Source organism: Salvelinus namaycush, chromosome 10, assembly GCF_016432855.1.
Source record: "Salvelinus namaycush isolate Seneca chromosome 10, SaNama_1.0, whole genome shotgun sequence".
NCBI lineage: Eukaryota > Metazoa > Chordata > Actinopteri > Salmoniformes > Salmonidae > Salvelinus > Salvelinus namaycush.
The window spans coordinates 17,094,506-17,112,649 of NC_052316.1; the positions used below are offsets into that span (position 1 = coordinate 17,094,506).

The window sequence follows — 18,144 nt, forward strand, 5'->3', positions numbered from 1 at the left end:
TTGTGATGGTGGCTGCAATGGTAAACTATGATTTATACCTGAAATATGCACATTTTTCTAACAAAACATATGCTATACAATAAATATGTTATCAGACTGTCATCTGATGAAGTTGTTTCTTGGTTAGTGGCTATTTATATCTTTATTTGGTCGAAATTGTGATAGCTACCTATGCAGGAAAAAAATGGTGGAGAAAAAAAAGTTGTGTCTTTTGCTATCGTGGTTAGCTAATAGATTTACATATTGTGTCTTCCCTGTAAAACATTTTAAAAATCAGAAATGATGGCTGGATTCACAAGATGTGTATCTTTCATCTGGTGTCTTGGACTTGTGATTTAATGATATTTAGATGCTAGTATTTACTTGTGACGCTATGCTAGGCTATGCTAGTCAGCTTTTTTACTGATGGGGGTGCTCCCGGATCCGGGATTGTGATGATGTAGAAGATATATATATATATCCTGAGCTTTCTTATATCTCCTAGATATAGGACCGACACTACAAACCCTTATGATTTATTTTTTGACTGTCTTTTTTGCCATTTATGAATGTGTTATTGAGTGCATTTCTATGGGCTATAGTAGTAAAGGCCAAATTCCATATTGGATGAAATAATTCAAAATAACATGTTTTGATACCTAAAGGGGTCCTACAATTCTAAATCAAATAGCTAAAGGATCCATGGTATGACCATCTTAAACAATTCCATATGTTAGCTTAGTACCCCTCCCCCCTTTCCGCCCCCGCCCAACAGTTTAGACTTTTGGATGCTAATGGCACGAGCTACTGAATCTAATGAAACTACTCAGACATGCAGACAGCACTTAAACATTCTAAAGTTTGAGACAGTTTTATTAATTTGTAGCATGATTGTCAATAAAGTATTGCTTATTGCTTCGCAGTATACATGCAAAATTAATCTCAAAATTGTTTGTAAAGCTCAAAGTTGTACACACCATCACAGTTATGAAAAACAAGAATTATTGCCTTTCTCAAAATACACAAATCTACACAGTCAATGTTAAAACAGTCATGGAGGGGCAAGAGATGCTCAATTCATCTTGAAAACAATACAAAACAGTATAACAAACAAGAAAAAAGCATATACATAAAATATGAGGCAAAAGCAGGAATGATTTATTTCTTTTTACCCTAACAGTGTAAAAAAGAGACTGAGGTGTGTGCTACTCTATGTTTCATCATATGAATTGTGTGGAGATGGGAGCAGAGCAGAAGAATCCTGCTGGGAATACTCTATCCAATCACATGTCATCAGCATGTGGGCGTAGTGTGGCTCTGCGGTGTGGATTCAAGGTCACTGTAGCTATGTGGCCGGTAATGGGGTCCCCGTGGAAATGGGCTTGCTCATCCAGGCTATTGTTGGGAGACATGGGGTCGAGATTGGACAGCCCCTGGCCGCCGTCACCGGTGCCCAGCTTACCCAGCAGAGAGGTCATCTCATTTACCCCCTGGTCTCCTGGGAAATGGTGGTGCGGAGACTTGGGCTCGCCGTCTGCAGTATGGTACGGCTGGTCAATGACATGCAGTACTCTGGAAGACTGGAGGTTGTGCAGGGATCGTGACTGGACTGCAGGGGAGAGAGGGACACAGGTTACAGGTGACTAAGCAGCTCAACACATATTGATTCCAGTCATTAAATGGTGAACTAATGTCACACATACTACATCCCCAGTCCAACTTTAAGTTGTTAGACTGTAAGCCACCTTTTAAAAAACGTGTACCCTGGCTTTTGGTTGTACAATTAACCAAAGACATCTACTGTAAGAATAGATTCCACTCGCAGAGCTGACAGACCATCAGTTAAGATGAGTAATTACATTTAAGTCATTCACTATCTTAAAACATTATGAGACCATTAGATATCTTTGAAATCCCTTTCATATTGTATCCAACAATTCCTATACTCTTAGAAAAAACTTCAGCTGTCCCCTTAGGAGAACCCTTTTTGGTTGCAGGCAGAACCCTTTTGGGTTCCATTTAGAACCTTCTGTAGAAAGGGTTCTACATTTCTACAGAAGGTTCTAAATGGAACCCAAAAGGGTTCTGCCTGCAACCAAAAAGGGTTCTCCTAAGGGGACAGCTGAAGTTTTTTCTAAGAGTATAGGAATTGTTGGATACAATATGAAAGGGATTTCAAAGATATCTAATGGTCTCATAATGTTTTAAGATAGTGAATGACTTAAATGTAATTACTCATCTTAACTGATGGTCTGTCAGCTCTGCGAGTGGAATCTATTCTTACAGTAGATGTCTTTGGTTAATTGTACAACCAAAAGCCAGGGTACACGTTTTCCTGCAATCAAAAAGGGTTCTTCAAAGGGTTATCCTATGGGGAAGCCGAAGAACCCTTTAAGGTTCTAGATCGCACCCTTATTTTTTTATATTTTTTTTTACCCTTTTTCTACCCAATTTTGTGATATCCAATTGGTAGTTACAGTCTTGTCCCATCGCTGCAACTCCTATACGGACTCGGAAGAGGCAAAGGTCTTGGAAGCCAGCCGCAACAATGTGTCAGAGGAAACACCGTACAGCTGGCGACCGGAGTCAGCTTGCAGGCGCCCGGCCCACCACAAGGAGTCGCTAGAGCACGATGGGAAATCCCGGCCGGTCAAACCTTCCCCTAACCCGGACAACACTGGGCCAATTGTGTGCCGCCTCATGGGTCTCCTGGTCACGGCCGGCTGTGACACAGCCTGAGATTGAACCCGATCGAACACTGCAATGCAATGCCTTAGACCGCTGCGCCACTCGGGAGGCCAGCACCTTTTTTTCTAAGAGTGTACAACTGTTGAAAGGAGACTGTTAGTCAGACAAGCTGATGAGAATAGGGATTAGTAATACATGTTCTCTGTGCTAAGGGTTGTCAGCTCTGCTCTTGATCTGAAATGTGGGGTCCTGGTGGACCGTCGTGCTCTGCAGGTGAGTTGTTATAGCAGCAGCGCCATAGCAGCGTCTGGCATTATGAGAGGAGCTCTAGTTTAATCAGCTCTCCAGCTGTGATGTGAGGCAGGAGGTACGGGGTGGCGGGGCGAGGTTTGGCCCGGGCAGTACGGGAGGCTGACTCACCTCTCACTGGGCTGAAGTCCCCTCCTTGGCTGACTTTGGGATCGGAGAAAGGTTTCAGGTTTGGGAAGAGGATGAGGGAGAAGGACAGAAGCAGCACCTGGGGGAAAAGGAAAAGTGAAAAAGTGATAATATGTACTTTGCCACAGCCAACAAGGTTTAGCAGTTTAGGGGACCTTCCAATCCCCAGTAGAATTCCAGAGTTAAAGACACACTCTTCAGTAACTGTTGTTCAAAGCTGTTCAGCTAATCCCAGTACAGTGCATCAAAGTCAACAGGTGTGAACACACAATCCGTATTATTTACATTTCTGCATTTTCTTAACCTTTCTGGCGCAGGTGTTCCGCTAGCGACCCACCCCGACAACATCCGGTGAAATTGCAGAGCGCCAAAGTCATAATAAACATTCCTAAAAAATACAAGTGTTATACATCGGTTTAAAGATTAACTTCTTGTTAATCCAGCCGCTTTGTCAGATTTCAAAAAGGCTTTACGGCGAAAGCATACCATGCAATTATCTGAGGACAGTGCCCCGCTTACAAAAGCATACAAACATTTTACAACCAAGTAAAGGAATTACAAAGTTAGAAATAGCGATAAAATTAATCACTTACCTTTGAAGATCTTCATATGGTTGCAGTCACAAGAGTCCCAGCTACACAATAAATGTTTGTTTTGTTCGATAAAGTCCCTCTTTATATCCCAAAAACTCAGTTTTATTGGCGTGTTTTGTTCAGTAATCCACTGGCTCAAAGGCGGTCAAAACATGCAGACAAATACATCCTAAAAGTACCAGTAAAGTTTGTTGAAACATGTCAAACGATCTTTATAATTAATCCTCAGGTTGTCAATTGTCTAAATAATCGATAATATTTCAACCGGACAATAGCGTATTCAATAGAAAGGAAAAACAACGAAGGGCGTGCACTTGGTCACGCGCGTAAACCAGCACTGCATGATTCTACAATCCACTGACAGAAAGGTCTCATTCTTCTTCATTTTTCAGAAAACAAGCCTGAAACAATGTCTAAAGACTGTTGACATCTAGTGGAAGCCATAGGAACTGCAATCTGGGTCCTAACCCATTACATACTCTATAGGCATTCAATTGAAAATACCCACATCAAAAGAATCCCACTTCCTGGATGGATTTTCCTCAGGTTTTCGCCTGCCATATCAGTTCTGTTATACTCACAGACATTATTTCAACAGTTTAGGAAACTGTGTTGTTTTCTAAAACACTATAGAGTGTTTTCTATCCAAATCTACCAATTATATGCATATCCTAGCTTCTGGGCCTGAGTAACAGGCAGTTTACTTTGGGAACGCTTCTCATCCAGACGTCGAAATACTGCCCCCAAGCCATAAGAAGTTTTAAAGTACAAGGCATTAGAAGAGACACAAACTCATTCATATTCATATTTGGATTTACAAAGTCTAATTTCTGTTGGCACTGATGTGGTTTTAGTTGATCTGTCCAATTATATTATAGACAGGTGAATCAATGGTGTGTCTCTCTTGAGTGTATCTCTCTGTGTATGTTTCACTCTATATGTCTGGCATACACCTTTTTATTTAGTTTTGTCATTTTTTTCAGAGGGGGGGTTACAGCTACAAAACAATCAAATAAATGCATACAAAGATTGCCCCAACCCAACGCCAACATCCTCCCAACCCACCAGTACCACCCCTTCCCTGTGGGTCTGAAAGCAAAGGACAAAAGTCTAAATATATACAGTATATATATTGGTTTGTATGTGTGGGGCTTTAGCTAAATTGTTCTTTTCAGAGTCAGGTATATTTGTCCAGGACTCAATTGTTCCTTGACTAGCACCATTCATTCTCACTGTTGATAATTCTAATGGTATAACTTCTAACAGTAGCTGTATCCCCTGGTTAAATGGGAAAGAGTGAGGTGGTTGCATCTTTCTACCTCTCCACCTGTCTGTCTCTCTCTAATCCCATATGGTGTATGAGCTGATCTAGTGAACTGTTTCTAAAAGTGACACTTCTGCTTACCAGGACACAGGTCCCAGCCTGGGCGGCCTTTTTGGAGCCGTTCATTACCAGAGTCTGCATCCTACGCAGCTGCTCCATCAGAGACCTGGGAGACACAGAGGCTCAATTAGCAAACTTTGCCACTGGGTGTACGGAGGCAGAAACAGAGCAGGGAGAGGAGATTAGTTTGTAGGTTCCTCACGTGTTGCATTTCTCCAACTGGAACACCTTCCTCTGCAGCTCCTGGTTGTGTGTGTTGCAGGCAGTCATCCTGGAAGAGGAACAACAAGGGAATTTCCCAGATGAGACTGACAAGCTGTTGCTGCTCGATCAGTCCAAGAAAAACACCATCCTGCTACAGTATCACTCACCAGCATGCCGAGAAACACTTTGGTATAATCAAATCATACTGTGACACTCAAGGACACTGAATTACACAATGGGCCCTATGCAGTTTCTTTGCACCACAAAACTCACACACTGTTTCTTAAACGTTTTGTGCTCAGCACCCTGAGACCAGCACTGGGCACATTTCAGGTCTGCTGAGGGCAAACGTGAAAGTTGTGAAAATTCCAACGTGCGTTTACTGTGTACAATGAGGCTGTACCCACTTAAGTTACAGTTTTAACAGTGGCCAAGTAGGCTACTGTGGCTATTTGATCATAACGTAGACCTAACAGAGTGACTTGCCTTAAACAATGGAAAGTCACTCTAACATATTTTACATGGAAATAGGTGTTCTATCGTTCAGCCTACAGTAGCAGCCAATGTGTGGTGTTCATGAGACTTTTGAAAAAACCATGCAGAGCTTGACATTAACCTGTTTATCCACGTGTCCTTCAGACAAGGAGGTGATTAAAAATGTTGTTGTGTTGTTTGATACAAGAAACCACTTAACAAAATAAAATGCATTATTAGTCCCATACCATTATTACAGAGAATTAAACAAATTATGCTACTCTCTGCTTGTTGGCTACTTAGGCTTGAATAAGCTATCTCAAAATATAACACTGCCCCTTAAAGACAAAAAAAAAGCCATTTTCATGACTCGCTTTTCAAAGATGTCTAGATATGTATACGTTTTGTGCTCTTGTAGGAAGCAATCACTCTCCCATTGCTGACTACAAATTATCTATAACTGGGAAAATAATTCACTAACTAGCAAAGGATATGAACACATGTGCACAGGTGGCTACATGCAGCTCTCGCTTTGATCTCAAAACAAGCTTATCTAACCACAACCGCTCATGGTGTAAACACAGTCCAGTTCAAAGTGAATGGCACAGATCCATATATGGCAACGGTCTATTTGCATATAGGCCTACTGCAGCTCTGATTGGTTATGCCGCACAGTTCTGGGTAGAATCCTACTCCGATTCGTTCTGCCTACAGCAAAATCTCTTGCATATTTAGTTTTGTTCAGGATGTTGCATTGGAAGCGGCTAATATTGCATTGATTCCATCACAATTCCCATAGTAAAGGGAAACATTGATAGTGTTAACTAACAGGGAAAACTCTAGAAAGTTGAGTGACGTTCAATCTCGTGCTTCACTGCATGGGCTGATATTTCTTCTGCGCGACCTGCACAGGAGCGCAGTTTAGAGGGAACATTGCCTGACGTGTTCCAAATATCTTGTTAGTTTGTAGAAGTGCTTTATACATTTTTGTCAGTTGTCAGAGTTGGACACTTCTACTTTGACTTTAGGCCTGTGAGTCCATATCTTGTCCATTTATTTAGTGCCTATTGTCAGTACCTGCTCTCCAGACCATCAATATATTCCTTTTTCTTCTTCCTGCTCTCTTGGGCCGACTGCTTGTTCCGGATCTTTCTGCGAATTTTCTTCAGAATCCTCTCCTCATACTAATGGAAAACGACAAAGGAACAAAATATTTAGCATGTTTACGCGCATTTGAAATCCTCAAGAGCCTTAAGTTGTTCTGTGAAGCTGCAAAAGACTGCAAAAAAAGTTTTACCTTGGTGAGGGGTAGTTGGCTAGGCAGAGTCACCCCCTCCTTGGCGAGCAGTTTTTTCTCGTCCTCATTGAGAATCAACTCTTGGAAGGACTGCTGGGACTGCTGTGGGGGCTGGAAGTGAGACGGGAATGTTAATACAGTACATAATATGTAAAGCATCACAACCAGTGGCCTGAGCAGCAATGTGTTTTTCAGAGTGAGTGGAAGGAGTGCAGAGAGGCAGGCAGGCAGCATAGCCCATTCCTCTCATCTCCTGCTTTCCTCACACCAGTTACATTACCGTCCTGAACTCATGCCCTGCTGCGACTGTCTCTTTTAAGTTAACCTGTTTCTTCATGTTCTCCTCTGAATGTTTTAGAATGACTTTATCCATCTTACCTATTCCTCTCCACTCCAACACACTCGCCAACATACGAACAAGCCATTACAGACGCACTCATCCAAGCACTCACACACACACTTACTCGCATGCTAGCGCACACGCACACAGACACGCACACACACGCATACCCTTTATCATCACTCACCGTCTCAGATGTACCAGAGAGCAGTAGCTCCTTGACAGTGAGGGGAAAGCTAGAGGTCAGCTGGGTTTTGTGTACATCAGAGGAACACTTTGTCCCACCAGTCCTTCCTGGGTAGAAGCCTGAGTCCCAGCCATCTGTAACCATACAGAGAGACAGGATGTGGCCAGACGTAAGGGCCATCATTTGTCTGTGTTTGTGTTCATACTGATACAAAGGCAGGATTAGCCTAAAGATACAAATGAAAACTGTGTTGCTTTCAAAGGAGGAGCTTATAATGTTGACATAAGCAATATTAATCACACATCTAACATAACGTAGCAAATTTTCTCAATGTCACTTATATAATAAATAACATGAAATGCTCTATATATTTGTATACTTTCTGTACTAATGTGTGCCATATATGTCCTACTGATATTAATGGAGAAGTCGGTGTCCAGGGCGGCCCTGGTGTGTGGCTGAGGGGGGAGGAAATTGGGCTCTGTGGGAGGGCTCTCAGGGCGCTTGGGGCTGTCCATCTGATCGGAGTGGGGGTCCTCACTGATTCCACTGTCACTGGGAGAGGGAGACCATAGGGGTGACCCCGAAACCGAGTCACTGACACTCAGGAGGGTGTTCAAGAAGTCCTCGCCCTGTAGCTTTGTTGGACGCAGCATCTGCCAAATAACACACCAAATGTTCTAATTACTGTACAGCCGTACTGGAAAGAGTGGTTGAGAAAAGTAGGCTAGATATGGGGATCACGTGGTAGACACAGCCAAGGTGAAAATGTAAAATCACGGCAGGGTAACATCAAAGAGTGAATGCTTTCACTCCACTCACGTTTGGCTTGTGAATAGGCCAGGCATGGTTGTCATGGTGTCCCATCTCCTCGTGACGGAGGATGCCATCGTTCTGATCAAACAGCAAATCAAGCAGCTCAATCCCGTCGCAACCCTGGAACAGAACAGGCCACTCAATGACATCATGCTACTCTATGTTTACAAATGAGAGATAACATACAAAGATCCTTACAGGAAGGCTGTAAAAGCAATCATACCAAGGACTAGCCTTTTATTACCATTATCTCATGTCACTCTTATCTGACTTTTTAATCAGTTTTACCATGCCATTCAACACAGTAAACTTGAGTTAAACTCAATTAAATTGATCTAGTTTGGACTTTAAAAGATTGTCAGTCTATGTAGACCACACAAAACACCCAAACCTACACACTCACCCACTCACTGGCAGGTAGATCTACTGCGTCTTAGGAACTTTGTTATATGGCACATATAACCTTGGCTGCCCTAATAACATAAACTGCTTATCCAGGACATAGTAAAACACAGAAACGAACACATAGGCCGTGTTACCTGGTCTGAATAGTGGTCCATCATTTCAGAACTAGGGTGGAACAGGGAGGAACTCCCCAAAACAAGATAAATCCAGTAAAATGGTCCGTTTCCTTTGTTGTGAAGGAGCTCTGTTCCAGTGTGTCTCTACTGTATCTCACTGCTCGTGTTCTGAGGTCCAAGGTTTAAACTCCAACAAAGCACATCCAGTCATCAACCCCAGGTCTGTCACCCCATTGGCCAGCATGTAAAGCGGAGATTTGATTGGCAGGGAAAGACTGACAACTGAGGCAAGTTTGACTGTCTAGAAAAGAAAGAACATGGATGGATGAAAAGTTTATACTTTCCTTTCCTCTTGTTGTGTTTGATAGCAGATTGACAGGAGGAATGAGGGTTAACCTTTGACACGGTTTCTGTGTTGTTTGTTAATTCATAAAGTAACCAACACACTATGATACCGTTTATCCATTTCAAACAATCCCCATAAAAATGAAAGAATGCTTTTATAATTAAATCTTTATTTTATAAATTTAAATCAATCAATTCTTTCAAGTCTGAACAGAAAAAAGCATGCCCTTATATCCTCTCACAATTCATAAAATATTTTTATGTAGATCTCCTGGAAGTTTCTGCATTCGTTTCCAGATATATTTGTCACGACTTCCGCCGAAGTTGGCTCCTCTCCTTGTTCGGGCGGCGTTCGGCGATCGACGTCACCGGCTTTCTAGCCATCACCGCTCCATTTTTCATATATCCATTTGTTTTGTCTTGTTTCCATACACACCTGGTTTTCATTTCCCCAATCAATCTACTTGTATTTAACCCTCTGTTTCCCATCATGTTTTGTGTGTAATTGTTTCATGTTATGTGGTGTTAGTTTACGCGCTTTACTTTTATGTTCCGTTTTTTGAGTGCGTTTGATTTATGTAGTGCTCTCGTTTTTGGAACTTTAATAAAAGTGCGCCTGTTCATTATACTCTGCTCTCCTGCACCTGACTTCGCCTCCGATACACCATTGACAATATTTAGAAGACACCACCTGTTGTTATTACTGTGATTCTGTTGTGCTTATGACTAATGCCTAGAATTGCAGCACAGGTATAAATTAAACAAAAACAAAACATGGGAACATGTTTATGTTTGCTCTTTTCTAAAGTATGTTCAAACTTGTTCCCATTTTAGCTGCAATTATGACACATGCAAAGACCCCTGGGCTCTACAGGGAAAATTAAAAAATCCACCAAAATAAATTGCAGTCATGAATTGCAGTCATCAACTGCCAGTCTCAGTGTTTTAATGTGGAAGACAAATCTATTTAAATCTCACTTTGTCAAATGCTGATACTGATTGGGCTGTTTCAGTTCTCTAAATGTAAATCAGAAAGCCTTAGGAATTGTATTGGAAAGTTGATGGAAGATTATTTTGGCAAGGCTATTAGTCTATACATCTCAATAGTGACAGAGCTATTTCTCTCACATCTACTGTGTCTTCAGAAAGTATTCACACCCCTTGTCTTTTTCCACATTTTGTTGTGTTATAGCCTTCATTTAAAATTGATTAAATTCAGATTTGTTGTCACTGGCCTCCCCATAATGTCAAAGTGGAATTACGTTTTTCGAAATTTTTACATTTACATTTGGTGCGCAATAATAGTGTTTAACATGATTTTTGAACGACTATCTCACCTCTGTACCCCACACATACAATTATCTGTAAGGCCCCTCAGTGGAGCAGTGAATTTAGAACAGATTCAACCACAAAGACCAGGGAGGTTTTCCAATGCCACACCGATTGGTAGATGGGTAAAAATATCCCTTTCAGCATGGTGAAGTTATTAATTACACTTTGGATGGTGTATCAATACACCCAGTCACTCCAAAAATACAGGCGTCCTTCCTAACTTAGTTGCGGGAGAGGAAGGAAACTGCTCAAAGATTTCACCATGAGGTCAATGGCGACATTAAAAATGTTATAGAGTTTAATAGCTGTGATAGGAGAAAACTGAAGATGAATCAACAACATTGTAGTTATTCCACAATACTAACCTAATTGATGGAGTGAAAAGAAGGAAGCCTGTATAGAATAAAAAATATTCCAAAACATGCATCCTTTTTGCAGCAAGGCAAAGTAATACTGCAAAAATGTGGCAAAGCAATTAACTTTTTGTCCTGAATACAAAGTGTTATGTTTGGGGCAAATCCAATACAACACATTACTGAGTACCACTCTTCATGTTTTCATATGTTATGGGTATGCTTGTAATCATTAAAAATGGTGGAGTTTTTAAAATAAGATAAAAAAGAAACGGAATGGGGCTAAGCACACGCAGAATCCTAGAGGAAAACCTGGTTCAGTCTGCTTTCCACCAGACACTGGGAGATTAATTCACCTTTCAGCAAGACAATAACCTAAAACACCAAAAGGCCAAGTCTACACATCTATGGCAAGACCTGAAAATGGTTGTCTAACAATGATCAACAACCAATTTGACAGAGCTTGAATCATTTTGGAAATAATAATGGGCAAATGTTGTACAATCCAGGTGTGGAAAGCTCTTAGAGACTTACCCAGAAAGACAGCTGTAATCGCTGCCAAAGGTGATTCTAACGTGTATTGACTCACACGGTTGAATACTTATTTAATCAAGATATATTAGTGTTTTATTTTTCCTAAAGTTTTTACTAATGTAATATTTTGTTTTCACTTTGACATTACAGAGTATTTTGTGTAGATCGTTGACAAAAATATTACAATTAAATACATTTTTATCCCACTTTGTAACACAACAAAATGTGGAAAAAGTCAAGGGGTGTGAATACTTCTGAAGGCCCTGAATATGGTCATAAAGCACACACAGCCGTGAAGCTATCCACCATTTATTCATTTTTCTCATAGACAGTTTACATGAAATTATGAGTTGTGAACTTCTCAGTTGTCAACTTCTAAATGTTCTATTATGTCCAAAAAGCCTGACCCTTTTTCTCTCCCTATCTCCTAGCTCACTGTATCATTTCAAATATCTGTTGCTCTTTCCTTTCGTCTGTCTCTGTCCTGCTAGCTGTGTCTTCAGTTCAGTTTGCAACAGGATCACTGCCAATAACCATGATGGTCTTTATATTGTGGCCGGATTACGTTATCATTATTGCTCCTCTATCTGATGGGGAATGGGTCCAAAGGGTAAACCCTGTTCTTAGCCTGCAAGTTGCGCTTGTACATTGTTACAACAGAATGAAAAAACAATATATCACTACTCTCAGGCTCTGTGGCTTTGGGATTACCCTTATGGATATGGCCTGATGTAACCGGTCATTGCTCCTACAAGCAAACGTTCACATGTTGTCTGTTTAAAGCATACATCCAATGGGTACAATACAGTCCGTGCAAATATTATTTTGTAAAAAAAAATAGACATCTTAAAATGTTGACACAAGTAACTGTAAGTCAAAAGCATCTGCGAGTGTGAGTCAAAAGCAACTGTGAGTGTGAGTCAAAAGCAAATGTGAGTGTGAGTCAAAAGCAACTGTGAGTGTGAGTCAAAAGCAAGTGGGTGTTCAATTGGCTGGATGTGAAGGACTGAATGACAATGTGAATGGAGCCTAAATAGAGATCATGAAAAATAACCTTGAGAGTGTGTTTGGTCTGAATAATACTTGAATGAAAGTAAAGCACTTAGCAGACTGAGTAAGAGTAGATTTCTGGGTGTAATATTGGGCTTAAATGGCTTTGAATGGTCTTTGCACAATCATAATCAGTCTGCGTTCAACTCCTCGCTCAGTCAGTGGGAGTCCAATACACATTGTGGGATTTCAATCACATTCAATGTTTTGAATAGCAGCATAAAGCACGTCCCTTCATATTGACCAGATGTCTTTATCTCAGTGAAAGTAAATCTAGAAATATTCAAAAGTTTGTCTGACTTTAGTCCTATTGATTAAAATCTAGAAGTCTAAGGAGTCGCAAAAGTTATTTAAAACGAAGTCATGCTGCTAAAAACAGCTCTAACAATATGAAATATGACATTTTGCCCTGTAATGGGCTTTTGGGTATGGAACAGGACATTCTGTTATATAAGCCCATGTCTTAAAGTACTATCATTAGATAATACCTTACGTAACAGCACAGACCGGTAGAGAGTGTTGTATGGCACTTCAGAGACAGAGAGTTAGAATGCGGTGGAAACTTACTAATGATGCAGAAAGAGGTCTGAACTCTTCGCAGAGGCACCACCTGCTGGAAGACTTGACAAAGTGACGTGGCAACTGGCAGTCGTTCACAGTCGGAGTGCAATAATAACAATAAATTGTTTGAAATCAAATGTTCCATAGCTTTCACTTTACATGGGATAAATCACCAAATTCAAATTGTGTACTCTAATCTATCGCTTCCCTTTCAAAATCAAATCAAATTGTATTTGTCACATGCCCCCGAATACAACAAGTGTAGACCTTACAGTGAAACGCTTACTTACAAGCCCTTAACCACTGCATTACAGCTACCCTGATATGCTGGTCTCAATCCAGAATTAATGGGAAAGATATGCACAACATGTTTTTTGTTTTTTATGTGATTGAGGCCAAATGAGTTGAAAGAAATCAGGAATAAGTTTTGTTTAATAGGGTTTTTGAGGAATGGCAAAAATGCAGTCCAACTTTTACTTGGGGTGAACTGTCCCATCTAGCCTAAAATAGGCTGCGTTTACACAGGTAGCCCAATTCTGATCTTTTTTTCACTAATTGGTCAGTCGACCAATCAGATCGGCTCTGAAAAAAAGCTGACGTGAAAAGATCTGATGTGATATGTCAACAGACCAATTAGTGAGAAATAAAAAGATCAGAATTGGGCTGCCTGTGTAAACGAACCCGTAAAAGTGCATTTTCTATGGGTATAATTTATACTTCTAAAAGGAACATTCAAAAGAAATTGTATTTGTCGCATGCGCTGAATACAACTAGTGTAGACCTAACAGTGAAATGCTTGCTTACGAGCCCTTCCCAAAGATGCAGAGCTGCAAAGATGTATAATGTACATGAAGGCAGGGTAAGGTGACCAGGCATCAGGATAGATCATAATAAGGTGTAGATATGTACATGAAGGCAGGGTAAAGTGACTAGGCATCAGGACAGATCATAATAAGGTATCTGAGGTAGATATGTACATGAAGGCAGGGTAAGGTGACCAGGCATCAGGATAGATCATAATAAGGTATCTGAAGTAGATATGTACATGAAGGCAGGGTAAAGTGACTAGGCATCAGGACAGATCATAATAAGGTATCTGAGGTAGATATGTACATGAAGGCAGGGTAAAGTGACTAGGCATCAGGACAGATCACAATACGGTATCTGAGGTAGATATGTACATGAAGGCAGGGTAAAGTGACTAGGCATCAGGACAGATCATAATAAGGTATCTGAGGTAGATATGTACATGAAGGCAGGGTAAAGTGACTAGTCATCAGGGTAAAGTGACTAGGCATCAGGACAGATCATAATAAGGTATCTGAGGTAGATATGTACATGAAGGCAGGGTAAAGTGACTAGGCATCAGGATAGAGCCTCAGTTCGTCTGGGCATGGACTCTATTAGGTGTCGGAAGCATTCCACAGGGATGCTGGCCCATGTTGACTCCAATGCTTCCCACAGTTGTGTCAAGTTGGCTGGATGTCCTTTGGGTGGTGGACCATTCTTGAGACACAGAGGAAACTGTTGAGCGTGAAAAATCCAGCAGCATTGCAGTTCTTGATACAAACCGGTGAACCTGGCAACTACTACCATACCCTGTTCAAAGGCACTTAAATCTATTGTCTTGCCCATTCACCCTCTGAATGGCACACATACACAATCCATGTCTCAATTGTCTAAAGGATTACAAATCTTCTCCCCTTCATCTACACTGATTGAAGTGGATTTAACAAGTGACATCAATAAGGGATCATAGCTTTCACCTGGATTCACCTGGTCAGTCCTTGTCATGTTCTTAATATGTTGTGTACTTAGTGTATGTAATCTATCCTCAGTGAATGTTGTGATGTTTTTCCCCTGTTCAGTGTGTGTGTGTGTGTGTGTGTGTGTGTGTGTGTGTGTGTGTGTGTGTGTGTGTGTGTGTGTGTGTGTGTGTGTGTGTGTGTGTGTGTGTGTGTGTGTGTGTGTGTGTGTGTGTGTGTGTGTGTGGACGTGTTTATCTATTCTTGTGGGGATCATATTTATTTTTTTGACCAACTTGGGTTAAGGTTAGAATTATGTTAAGGGTTAGGAGCTAGGGTTAGTTTTAGGGCTAGGGTTAGGTTTAGGGTTAGGGTTAAGGTTAGGTTTTTGGGTTAAGGTTAGGGTTAGGGTTAGGGTTAGGGTTAAGGTTAGGGTAAGAGTACGGGTTAGGGTTAGGGTAAGAGTACGGGTTAGGGTTAGGTTTAGGGTTAGGGGTTAGGAAAAATAGGATTTTGAATGGGACTGAATTGTGTGAGAGTGTCAGTGTAGTGTGTGTGTGTACAGTAGATATAGTCTTGTGAGTGTGCATAGAGTCAGTGCAAGATAAGTGCAGATAGTCCGGGTAACCATTAATTAACTATTTATCAGTTCTTTCGGCTATTTATCAGTCGTATGGCTTGGGGGTAGAAGCTGTCTCGGAGCCTGTTGGTCTGGGAGCCAATGCCCAGGTACCGTTTGCCGGACGGTAGCAGAGTGAACATCTATGGCTTTGGTGGCTGGAGTCTTTTGCAATTTTTCGGGCCTTCCTCTGACACCGCCTGATATAGAGGTCCTGGATGGCAGGGAGCTCAGCCACAGTGATATACTGGGCTATCCGCACCACGCAATGTAGCGTTTTGCAGTCCAGGGTAGTGCATTTGCCATACCAAGCAGTGATGCAGCCAGTCAAGATTCTCTCGATGGCGTAGCTGTAGAACTTTTTGAGGATCTGAGGGCCCATACCAAATCTTTTCAGCCTCCTGAGGGGGAGGAGGTGCTGTCATGCCCTCTTCACAACTGTGCTGGTGTGTGTGGACCCTGTTCAGTCCTTAGTGATGTGGATGCCAAGGAACTTGAAGCTCTCAACCCGCTCCACTTCAGCCCTGTTGATGTGGATGGGGGTGTGCTCTCCCCTCTTTCTCCTGTCGTCCACGATCAGCTCCTTGGTCTTACTGATGTTGAAGGAGGGGTTGTTGTCATGGCACCACACTGTCAAGTCTCTGACCTCCTCCCTGTAGGCTGTCTCATCGCCGTCGGTGATCAGGCCTACCACCTTCGTGTTGTCAACAAACTTGATGATGGTGTTGGAGTTGTGCGTGATCACGCAGTTGTGGGTGAATAGGGAGTACAAGAGGGAACTAAGCACAAACCATTGAGGGTCCCCCCTATTGAGGGTCAGCGTGGCAGAGGTGTTGTTGCCTACCCTCACCACCTGGGGCAGTCCCGTTAGGAAGTCCAGTTATAGAGGGAGGAGTTCAGTCCCAGGGTCCCCAGAATTATCACAGTTATTTCCCCTTTTGGAGGTGAGAGAGGGAAGTATGTGTCACGACTTCCACCAAAGTTGGTCCCTCTCCTTGTTCGTTCGGCGGTCGACGTCCCCGGCTTTCTAGTCGCCACCGATCCATGTTTCATTTTCGTTTGGTTTTGTCTTCATTATACACACCTGATTTCTATTCCATTAATTATGTTCCTTCTTTAACCCTCTGGCTTCCCTCTTTGTTTTGTGCGTTATTGTTTGTCATGTGGGTTCGTGTTCTTGTGTTTTGGATTTTTGTGTGTTCCGTGTTGGAATATTATTCTTCATTTTTTGAGTAAACTGTGGGACTATACTCATCTCTGTGTCCTGCGCCTGACTCCACCTTTCTCCATTCACCAACACCCTCACAGTATGAAGTGTAATTGAGATTGCGTCATCTGTGGATCTGTTGGGGGGGTATGCAAATTTGAGTGGATACACTGAATCCACTACAAAATTGTAAGGGTTTTCGATCGATGTTGTTACGTGGGAGATCTGTTTGAAGTCTCTATTAAAATTGTGGATGTGTTGGATAAGGTGGCGTCGTAGAGAATAACGAGAAGTGGGCTTATTTAGTTTTTTTGTGTTTCTATGGAACAGAAGGTGCGTGCTCTGTGTCTCAAGATGATGTCAGAATGGAATGTGTCGTGTGGATCTTCGAAGCAGGGCGCATATCAAGGGTGTTATCTTTGGGGTGGCGCTAGTGTAACGGATGTGAAATGGCTAGCTAGTTAGCGGTGGTGCGCGCTAATAGCCTTTCAATCGGTGACGTCACTTGCTCTGAGACCTTGAAGTAGTGGTTCCCCTTGCTCTGCAAGGGCCGCGGCTTTTGTGGAGTGATGGGTAGCGATGCTTCGTGGGTGACTGTTGTTGATGTGTGCAGAGGGTCCCTGGTTCGCGCCCGGGGCGAGGGGACGGACGTAAAGTTAAACTGTTACATTGGTGCCGTGACCCGGATCACTGGTTGCTGCGGAAAAGGAGGAGGTCGAAAGGGGGATGAGTGTAACGGATGTGAAATGGCTAGCTAGTTAGCGGTTGTGCGCGCTAATAGCCTTTCAATTGGTGACGTCACTTGCTCTGAGACCTTGAAGTAGTGGTTCCCCTTGCTCTGCAAGGGCCGTGGCTTTTGTGGAGCAATGGGTAGCGATGCTTCGTGACTGTTGTTGATGTGTGCAGTGGGTCCCTGGTTCGCGCCCGGGTCGGGGCGAGGGGACGGACGTAAAGTTAAACTGTTACACTAAAATCAAATTTTATTTGTCACATACACATGGTTAGCAGATGTTAATGCGAGTGTAGCGAAATGCTTGTGCTTCTAGTTCCGACAATGCAGTAATAACCAACAAGTAATCAAACCCTTTTTCCTAGGAACGCGAAGCGAGGCGGCCATCTCTGTCGGCGCCGTTATGTTTTCTTCTTCTTATGATAATACTGCACTTCTCCTGACATACATCTTGTTCTTGCCTTCTCAAGGGATGCCATTTAACCGGTTGCCACAATCTCTGTACAATCAGCATGATCCCCTCAGGATGTAGTGCTCAAAAGTGCATCCCACTTGTAAAGCAGCTGCTTCATCTTGATGTTCTCTATCTGGTGTCTTTGGGACGTTCCGGATGTCCACATCCACTCTTACCCGACCTGACCTGACTTGGTAGGCCAGATATTACATTCTTCTTCTTCTTCTTTAAAGTTTTATGACCGACTACACATGTTGGTGTATTGCCGCCACCTACTGTACGGTGTACTGAAA

General features: G+C 42.2%; 1 protein-coding gene across 1 annotated transcript; it reads right to left on the reverse strand.

Annotated features, from left to right (window-relative positions):
* Positions 1–834: 834 nt before the first annotated feature.
* Positions 835–9,109, reverse strand: LOC120054772 (cyclic AMP-responsive element-binding protein 3-like protein 3-B). The gene is made up of 10 exons (XM_039002384.1): positions 8,940–9,109; positions 8,407–8,520; positions 7,997–8,240; positions 7,585–7,718; positions 7,058–7,168; positions 6,838–6,944; positions 5,285–5,353; positions 5,104–5,188; positions 3,088–3,184; positions 835–1,588 (listed from the first exon to the last, which is right to left on the reverse strand). The coding sequence occupies exons 1-10, from the start codon at positions 8,961–8,963 to the stop codon at positions 1,263–1,265; spliced, it is 1,311 nt and encodes a 436-aa protein (XP_038858312.1). The 5' UTR covers positions 8,964–9,109; the 3' UTR covers positions 835–1,262.
* Positions 9,110–18,144: the final 9,035 nt, after the last annotated feature.

Coding starts and splice junctions, on each gene's coding strand:
- LOC120054772 (XM_039002384.1), bottom strand. CDS start 8,963: ATGATGGACCACTATTCAGACCAG. Junction 7,169..7,584: donor TCTCTGGTACATCTGAGACG/GTGAGTGATGAT, acceptor TCTCACTTCCAG/CCCCCACAGCAGTCCCAGCA. Junction 5,189..5,284: donor CAGTTGGAGAAATGCAACAC/GTGAGGAACCTA, acceptor TGTGTCTCCCAG/GTCTCTGATGGAGCAGCTGC.